Here is a 10,323-nt window from a genome sequence, read left to right as displayed (position 1 = left end):
TGTTTTTAGTATACACATAAAAACAATAAAAAAAGTGATGCAGTGGCGCAGTAGGTAGTGCTGTCACCTCATAGCAAGAAGGTTGCTGGGTCGTTTGAACCTCGGCTCAGTTGGCGTTTGGAGTTTGCATGTTCTCCCTGCATTCGTGTGGGGTTTTTTATATATAAATATATTTACTGTATATAGTTGAAGTCAGAATTATTAGCCCCCTTTGAATTTTTTTCTTTTTAAAATATTTCCCAGATAATGTTTAACAGAGCAAGGAAATTTTCACAGTATATATGATAATGTTTTTTTCTTCTGGAGAAAGTCTTTTTTGTTTTATTTAGGCTAGAATAAAATAGAATAAAAGCAGTTTTAAATTTTTTTAAAACAAATATTAAGGTCAAAATTATTAACCCCTTTAAGCTATATATTTTTTCTGATACAATATATTTTTTCTGATATATATATATATATATATATATATATATATATATTTTTTTTTTTTTTTTTTTTTTTTTCAGAACAAACCATTGTTATACAATAACTTGCCTGATTACCCTAACCTGCCTAGTTAACCTAATTAACCTAGTTAAGCCTTAAAATGTCACTTTAAACTGTATAGATGTGTCTTGAAAAATATCTTGTCAAATATTATTTACTGTCATCCTGGAAAAGCTAAAATAAATCAGTAATTGAAAAAAAAAAGTTATTAAAAATATTATGTTTTGAAATGCATAAAAAAAGAAATAAGAAATTGGGGGGGAATAAAACAGGGCGGCTCATATTTTCAAACAAGCTTGTACTTTTACATATGAACCAGAAATGAGACCACATAAAACAATAGGGAGAGTGGGAGCATTTGTTTCTGTTCTGACAGCCTCAATAGCACTGGGTTTTTGCTAAAATCAGGACTCGTAAAAGTTAGATTTTTTTCCACCCTCACACAAAACTTACAATGTTAAACAAAGTTTAAATCCCATCTGGCTATAGTGCAACAGCACAACACGTAATGTTTAAGAATTGGGTCAGTCAGCAGAGAGTGGGTGTTTTTTTTGCGGCCGTTTGAGCACATTCAACCACATGAGCGTTTACACTACAAAATCAATACCACTGAATACATTTTACACACTACCTCTGGACATGGTGGAAGGTCAGCAAGTTTTCGACAGCATTAACACTTTTATTTAACATCATCCACTTTATATTTCATACCAGGTGTAATGTAACAGGGTTATATTGTATCTCTTCACTTGTTGACATTAAACTAGTGCGGGACATGTTGAAATGCTATTAGGAAGGAAGGGGTTAACATTTGTTTATTGTTTAGATCAGGGGTCACCAATCTCGTACCTGGAGGTCCGGTGCCCTGCAGGGTTTAGCTCCAACTTGCCTCAGCACACCTGCCTGTGTGTTTTAAGTATACCTAGTAAGACCTTGATTAGCCTGTTCAGGTGTGTTTGAGCTAAAATCTGCAGGACACCGGCCCTCCAGGAACAAGTTTAGTGATCCCTGTTTTAGATGTAGATCGCCGGCGTCACGGTGGCTCAGTGGATAGCATTGTCGCCTCACATCAAGAAGGTCACTGGTTTGAGTCCCGGCTGGGTCAGCTGGCATTTCTGTGTGGAGTTTACATGTTCTCCTCGTGTTTGCGTGGGTTTCCTCCAGATGCTTCGATTTCCCCCACAGTCCAACTGCATGCAGAACAGGTGAATTGAATAAACTAAATTGGTCGTAGTGTATGAGTGAGTGCATATGAGAGTGTATGAGTGTTTGCCAGTTCTAGGCTGCAGCCGGAAGGGCATCAACCGTGTTATACATATGCTGGATAAGTTGGCGATTCATTCCGCTGTGATAACCCCTGATGAATAAAAAGACTAAGATGAAGAAAATTGAATGAATGAATGTAGACCCCCCCCCCCCCCCCATCCTGTTACCTTAAGGACAAAATAATTTGGATGTGTATGATGAAGAAGGCAGCGCAGTGGTGCAGTGGGTAGCACAATCGCCTCAATGCAAGAAGGTCTCTGTTTCAAGCCCCAGTGAATTGAATAAGCTAAATTGGCTGTAGTGTATGTGAATGTGTACATGAGTGTGTGGGTGTTTCCCTGTGTTGGGTTGTGGCTGGAAGTGCATCCACTGTGTAAAACAGGTGCTGGATAAGCTAGAGGTTCATTCCGCTGTGGTGACCCTTGATTAATAAAGGGACTAAGTTGAAAAAAAAATGAATGAATGAATGAATGTAGAAGAAAAAGCCAGTGCATGAGGGCTGGTTGAATGTCTGTGCTCAGTTTTTGTTCTGACTATTTTTACAGACAATAAATCACTGAAAGATTTATAAAAGTTGGTAATTATTGCAGAAGAGACTCAAAAGACTAGTTACATAAACAGGACCAAAAGAAACATTTTCAGAATGATTCAGTGCTTTTGAACAACTTGGCTGGATGAATTAATGCGATTTAATGCATAAACTTACAGCCTGACCAGTTAGGTATAGTAAACTCAGGTACTGTTTAATCAGTTATGGTGTGCACATGAAGTGCCTTGGTGTAGAAATGTGTCCCATTACTTTTTAAAGTAATTAGTCATATTGACATATTTAACCAAGATTAAAGAAAAAAATTTCTCACCAAATAAAAGTGACAAAGTTAGTAATTAGAAGATATAAACATTCAACACTTGCAGTTTGTCACTTCAGCCTAAATGGAGCAATTATTTTTTGACATCATACTTCAGGAGTGTCACGGTGGCTTAGTGGTTAGCACTGTTGCCTCACAGCAAGAAGGTTGTTGGTTCGAGTTTTGGCTGGGCCAGTTGGCATTTCAGTGTGGAGTTTGCATGTTCTCCTTGTGTTGGCATGGGTTGCTTCTGGGTGCTTCAGTTCCCCCACAGTTTAAAGACATGCGCTATACAGCAATTGAATAAACTACATTTTCTGTAGTGTGTGTGTGTGTGTGTGTGTGTGTGTGTGTGTGTGTGTGTGTATGTGTGTGTGTGTGTGTGAATGAGAGTGTATGGGTGTTTCCCAATAATGCGTTGCGGCTGGAAAGGAACCTGCAGCGTAAAACAAATGTTGGAATAGTTGGCGGTTCATTCCGCTGTGGCGACCTCTGAAATAGAAATTAAGCTGAAGAAAAATGAATGAATGAATCTACTTCAGTTTCTCATCATGTTCTAACCAATCAAATGCTCACGAGAATCTGACATGCACCGGCCCCTTTAAGATGCTTCTCATTTTGATCATAGAGCTATAATAAAAACAAAACACTATTGGACATCTTTAGAAAAGAGGGGAGCTACTCTATATCCTGCCCTGTTATAATGTTTCAGTTGAGATAATGTCACAGTTCAAACAAAAATGGACATTTCAAAGCACTTTACGGGACATTTAACACTAAGGGGACTCACTTGATTTCTAACACGGCAACTTGCTAAAGTCTTGACTTGCTAAAACCTAGCAACCACGCAGAGCCTTCTAGTAACCATTCAGCACCGCTAACAATCGCATTGCAACACTGTAAAAACACTACATGCTGCAACTCAAGTAAATATCGAGCTGCATAACACATCCTGAGAAAAGAGGAGATGATAAAAGCAAAATATCTGCGGTGTGACTCATCCATGCCTTCAAACAAGAAAATCAGTAACATTCTTTTGGTTTGGATATTGGATCCCCTTATTTCATCATCGTCACATTGTGATGTAGGTCAAAATGTAGGACAGGACATGGAAAAAAATGTTCTTATGTAAGCCTTATGTATAATTTTTGAGCCTTGGGTGTTTGTGACATTTGAAGGAACAGCAGAAGCCTCTGGTGGCTCGGGATGTGAGGTGAGAACTGTGCCGTTCCCCTGTGACTCTGAGGAGACACGGTTTAATTAAGCAGACAAAGACAGCTGGTGTGTGGAGCAAAGTTAAAAAGAAGCTTCTCTAGGTTGTCTGAAGCGGTGTAAAATATGCATTAAGAAAAAAAAATCAGGCGGCTGAAGCAAAGCATTGTGACTTCATCTGATCAAATGATTCAATTCAAAGTTTATGCTAAAACAAGCTATGAAAACAATAAGCCCAACAAACATCTGTTATCACCTCCTTATCTTAAATGGTTCCATTAGGAACTTTTGGTTTCTGCTTTCCAAAGCCATTTTATATAGGATAAAAGGCTCTTTATGTTACTAAAATGTTTTCATGATATTAAAACAGATTCCTTTAAGAGCAGATAGTTAAGGGAGGATAAAAGTATGCTAGATCTGTAGCCTATAAGTCTCTTAGGCCTACAGTGTGAGAGATTATGTATGTTTTCCCTACTGAAAAAAAACAGCTTAAACCACACTCTAAAAAACGTTGAGTTATTTATTTAACCCAATGGCTGAGTTAAACATATTTGGTGCTTTGTTGAGTTATTTGTAACCTTTATTTGGTTATTTATTTAGTGAAGCCTGCTCCAGGTTCTGGACAGTCTCTAAAGCACACAGAGCTCCATATTCAGCTTCGTCAACACATATTTCCTGCTTGCAGTTTATAATTGCCTTTACTTTGTTCTCTTTCTTTGTTTGTGATTCTTTATTCATTTTAACAAGTGTCTGGAACTTAAAATGTAATGGAAAGAAAGCATTTTTAATATTTTAGAAAACTGTTATTTATGTACACAGCCATAATTATAAAATGAATAGTAGTACTAGTAGCAATAGTAATACAAGAATGGAAAAAATAACATTTAATCAAAATAACCCAATGCATTGGGTTAAAATAACCCATATTTGGGAAGGTGCTATAATAAGCTATAGTTGGGTTATGTGTTGGGGTAGTTTTAACATATTTTAACCGAGCAGCCTATAGGCCTGGTTTTATTTATTTTATTTCCAGGCTGGTTTTCAACCATTTCCAGCCTGGTCTTAGCTGGTCAGGCTGGGAAATGACCAACTAAAACCAGCTTGACTAGCCTGGTTTAAGTTGGACATAGCTGGTTTTGGCTGGGCTCCCAGCCTGGCTAGCCTGGTCATGCTGGTTTTAGGAGGTCATCTCTCAGCTGACCAAGAAAACTCCAAGTAACCAGCCAACCAGCTTAGGCTGGCTTTTGTTATTTTTCAGCATGTCTTTCTGAAATGTAGTAGGGCTAGCTACTTTTATTTTTTAACAGTGTTCGTTCTCACATATTACCTTACTTTTTCTTCCGAGTAGTGTTTTCATTACTCTCGGAGAATCACGAGCTTCTAGCCATCTACAAAATGGTTTGTATTCTCAATGTTTTGTATTGCGTTGAAGTGTCACAACCGCATCAGTTGTTTACAATACCATTTTGAATTGCAAGATGGCGCTAAATACCTTACTCTAAATTGCCATAAGTGTGAGGCATAAAATTGACAGATATTAAGACAGCTGTAAAATATCTGAATATGTGAACACCTCTATAAAATGTATAGGCTATTGTAATATATATTAAATTCAAAATAATAATATTGAAATATTCTCATACTCCTTTGGCAGTTCTTATTTTGAATAAATAATTACACATTTTACATATAGCATAAATGTGTAGTTTAGCTATAAAATAGAATAGATGTATGCTACCACATTTGTCTTGTTATCACATGACATGACCTACCACTGTCTGTTGCTCGCTTCGCTGCCATTCACAAGTCTTATGCTATGGCCTCATGGGAAATATGCACGCCTTAGAATCGTGCTGGAAGTGTCAGTTGCTGTATTTTTTTTATTAACCTGCTGAAAAAGCGATTTCAGATGCAGGTTGTAATTAATATTAATACACAACAATCAACAGATGAGTTCTTCAATCGGTAAAGCACATAGCTTCTTTGCAATTTACACTAACTTAGCTAGCAAGCAGAATTCGAACCAAAACATTTAGCCAAGAGCACCTGATAAGTCTTTATATGTTTTTTTTTTTATTAATTTAGTTTATATAAAGGCTTTATTTGTCATTACTTAATACGTGAAGGGTTTGTCATATGTAGCTCAGTGCAGTTTAGCTGTGGTATGTTTATATTTGGATGTTTGAACTTTACACGTTTCTCCGCCATCGACAGATGTGTTGAAACTTGAATTGAGGCGCCATCTGCTGGACGACGACCAGAGAAAAAAAAGACCCAACACGGAAGTGAGTGGCTGTGTTTCTAATTTTGTTTATATGGATGCTATAATAAACTTGCTTATGAGTATCTAGTCATTAATTAACTCTAAATCACAAACAGTGTTCAAAGACCATACCTTCGTTTATCGCTTCAGATATCATCCCTGTGGTGAGTCAGCTTGTTATTTTCGCTCCTCACAACAACACGAGTGTAGTTAATCTATATAGTAAATAAAGTACTACTAGGAGACTTTATATGCAAATGTAAACCTAGTTCAGTCACACATACCCATAAAAAGTGTAACATCTCTACTGAAAATGCTATTTGACACATTTTGCCATTTGTCATCACTAAGTATGAGCATACATAATAATGCAGCTTATATTTAGATGCTGCTTTCATTTATTTTCTGAAGATATAAATGTGGCCTAAGCTGGTTGACCAGCCTGGTTTTGAGAGGGGTTTCAGTCATTTCCAGCCTGGTCTTAGCTGGTCATACATAAGCTACATTACATTACTATGTACATACATAGCTGGTTTTGTTTGGCTGGGCTGGTCAAGCTGGTTTTAGCAGGTCATCTCCCAGCCTGGAAATGGCCAAACCAACCCCCTCTAAAAGCAGGCTGGTCAACCAGCTAAAACCAGCCAGCTAGCTTAGGGGGGACACATTGTGAGTGAGAAATAAGCAAGATTTAGTCATTATTATAAAAAATACCTTATTATTTCTATTGGATTTAGGGTATGTACTTTGGTATTGTGTTCTTGTAATCTGAATCAATAGTTTTTGTAGTAAGCATGTATAAGGCTATTATGAGATTATTTATAGGCCTGCTTTTTAATGCAGTAAATGGATGTCTTGCAGTTTTACCACAATGGCATTCAAATTTAAATGATTTATAATAGGTTATTTTAAATTCAACATTTCCTTTTTAAAAATTGTACTTTAATATAATTTATCCTTGGACATTTTCAATCTAGAATGGCCATGGAAATTCATTTACAATCAACACTTCTGAATATAGTCATAAATTAAAACAAAAAATTAGCATGTCAGAACAAATTCACAGGGTAGCCTATTAACAAAAAGTGAACACACACCAAAGAATCTTATGCAAAAACACCATGTTTATTAGACACCAAACTCTCTGAACAACCAGAGTTATTAAAAACACTTCGTTGCGAAGCATATGCAGAGTTAACACAGAGTGAAAACAAAAATAAACATGAGAACTCCACATTGGAATCAAAAAGCACCACAGTGTCAGTGTGTCGGGATCACATCCTCCATGTACAGCACATGTACCCACATGCATGTGGGTTTGATCTTGGTTTCTCTTTGAGAAGGAGTGTCGGCCTTGCTCTTCACTTCGAAATCTAAAGGACAGGGGACATGGGCCCTCACAAGGTGACCATGGGGCCGGTTTGAAATCAAAAAAGTGATATTTTTGTATCCAAACATAGTTTCAAAACAAGTAAACAAAAGGTGTGACCCGTTGCCTGATCTAGGCGAGGACTGCAACCCAGCAGCCCGACCACATCTACATTGTAAACAAAGCAGTTGAGCAGTTCTTGTTTGCTACTGACACACACAGTGCTAAACTCCAGCAAACCAAAACAAGATGCACCATTCCAGGACAAACCAACCAGAGGCCAGTCAATACTATAATAAATGCATTCCTATAACGTTAACCCACTAGATTTTTGCATCACGTTGGCATTTCAGTCCAAACACTGAGATTTATAAATGAAAGAAGGGTCACATTTCAAAAAACAGTCAAAAAAGTACATAACATGTCCATCTCGGCAATGTACAATAGAAAAAACATGAAGGGCGTGATATCAAAGTTTGTAAAAACCCAATGAGCTGGCGGCCCCGTTTGAAAACGTGAGGACGTTCATGCATCCGCTGGCTCGGGAAGTCAGTCCACAGATTTGGGGATGTCGTGATCCGATGGTTCCGAGGAAAACTGGAGTCGTCTGACCGCTTCCTTGATCAGATTCCCGGACAATATGAGTTCCTGCAGAAGCTGGTGCGGATCGTCCTCGTCGATTTTCTTTCGGTTCCACGAGGATTTGAAATGGTCCCATTCCTGATCGCTGGATCCGGGCGGGTTGTATGGACTGGCCCGGCTGGTGCGTAAACTCCGGCTGCGCAAACGGATGCACCGCTGACCGCCCGTCGAGCTCCCGCCGCCGCCGTTCGGTTTGCTGCCCGTGAAACCGTGTAGACGTGACATCGCCTTCTGGCTCGAGCTATTGTTGTGAAGCTGCAGCGCCTCGCCGATTTTCGACACGAGAGCGTCTACTTCCTTTGAATCCACCGTCACCGACTGTTCCAAAAAAATATAGTTCTCCTTTCGACAAGGCATTTTGTATAAATAAGCAGATATCAAAATATCCAGACGTGGTTTTTGTTTTTATTCAAATGGACGGGATCGTTTAGCCGGCGTCCGCCACGCTGCCCAACAGAAACAGCTCAAGGGTTGATTTGTAAACAATGGATGACGCAGAATCCGGCACGTACCATTTCTAAGAGTAATAGGGGGCACGCTTGGTCGTTTTAAGTTATAAACGCGTGTGTTATGTAATGTAACCACTCGTTGGAGAGAGACTTTATACGTTTCAGCTACTACACAAATTAAGCAGTCCACTCAGTGAAGCGTTCTTTGTGTTTATATTTATTTTGGCCCAGCCATACGTCTCCGCGTATCCGCGTGTCATCAATCTTGACGTTACATAACAGTCCCCGAGTGTATAAAAACTAGACAGCCACATGTGTGAACTCGATGCACCCAAAATGCTGGTTCAACCGATTGGGGCGATACTAGATGTACTTGATTTCTAGGAATGTTCTGAAGTGTATACGTTGGCATCAAATTAGTTTCGTACTTAATCTTAACACATTGGGAAGTGAGACCTGCTCGTTTCGTGTGGCACGTGCCAGGGGGAGAACACTGAAATGCAGTTGCATCAGACACGTTGATACAATTAAAGGGGTAGTTCACCAAAAAAATAGGTTAAGGTTTTTGTTGTTATTATTGTTGATTGAAACCAACACAGTGATTTATGATTTCTATCATGCAAATTAATTCACAATGTGAGAGTAAAATAAACTTTTGTGTTTGCCAAAATGCGTAGACACAGTTTTAAGGAATAGCAATGACAATAAAGGTTTTTAAAAAAAAATCCAAATTTTTTGAGTGCCTTGAACTTACTTTTTCTGTTTATTCTGATGAATTCCTTACCCAAAGCACTAACACATTAATTAGGCTACCCCTCAGCACTTTTTGTTTGATTTTGGATTTTTAAAATAAACTTGTGTTGTAATTGTTGTTGAAACAATGCGCGAAATGACATTCTGGAGTATAGACCATTTTAATGTGGTCATGCTATTAGCCCATGAACATTTGCTGTATGTTGTCAAACTATTTAATAACTTTACCAAGAGGCAATTCAATCATAACTTAATGTTAAAACAGTCTTCATAACATTATTTATCAATTTGTGGCTCTTTTTGGATTCTCGGAAACTATAGAAATTAAAAATGTAAAACAAGAAATACGTTGGGACCATTGTTTTTGTTTACATCCCTCAAAATAGTCCAACTAATACATAAAAAAAACATTTAGTTATCACCACACACATATAAATTTAGTTTTGCCTCTATGATTTTGTTTTATTTGCACTTTCAAAGTACAGATGGCCATTATTACCGAAATTGCGTCACCCAAAAGTCAACATTTTGAGTGAACTATTCCATTGACTACAAGGTATCGTGGGTCAATGTTTTGTTGGTTATCAAAGTCCTGTTATGGGTTGAAGTCAGAATTATTTGCCCCCCTGAATTATTAGCCCCCTGTTTATTTTTTCCCCCAATTTCTGTTTACTGGAGAGCAGATTTTCTCAACACATTTTAAATATAATAGTTTTACTTACTCATTTCTAATAACTGATTTATTTTATCTTTGCCGTGATGACAGTAAATAATATTTTACTAGGTATTTTTCAAGACACTTCTATACAGCTTAAAGTGACAATTAAAGACTTAACTAGGTTAATTAGGTTAACTAGGCAGGTTAGGGTAACTAGTCAAGTTATTGTATAATGATGGTTTGTTCTGTAGACTATCGAAAAACAATAAAGCTTAATGGGGCTAATAATTTTGTCCTTAAAATGGTGTTTAAAAAAATTAAAACTGCTTTTATTCTAGCTGAAATAAAGCAAATAATACTTTCTCCAGAAGAAAAAATAT

The 10,323-nt window shown here is 37.6% G+C and overlaps 2 protein-coding genes across 2 annotated transcripts in view; one reads left to right on the top strand and one right to left on the bottom strand.

The window, feature by feature from the left end:
- Positions 1–5,623: 5,623 nt before the first annotated feature.
- LOC147840386 (uncharacterized) overlaps positions 5,624–10,323 on the top strand; it is a 52,498-nt gene continuing 47,798 nt past the window's right edge. The window contains exons 1-2 of the mRNA XM_087287860.1: positions 5,624–5,777; positions 6,027–6,097. Of these exons, the coding sequence (XP_087143986.1) occupies position 6,097 (1 nt within the window). The 5' untranslated portion in view covers positions 5,624–5,777; positions 6,027–6,096. The remainder of the gene's footprint in view (positions 5,778–6,026; positions 6,098–10,323) is intronic.
- Positions 7,180–8,535, bottom strand: gbp (glycogen synthase kinase binding protein). Its single transcript, NM_131442.1, is given in 1 exon segment — positions 7,180–8,535. A coding segment is annotated over 1 exon segment (450 nt). The 5' UTR covers positions 8,441–8,535; the 3' UTR covers positions 7,180–7,990.

Source organism: Danio rerio, chromosome 16 (genome assembly GCF_052040795.2).
Source record: "Danio rerio strain M-AB ecotype USA chromosome 16, GRCz13ab, whole genome shotgun sequence".
Taxonomy (NCBI): Eukaryota; Metazoa; Chordata; class Actinopteri; order Cypriniformes; family Danionidae; genus Danio; species Danio rerio.
This window is presented reverse-complemented; position numbering and strand designations above follow the sequence as displayed.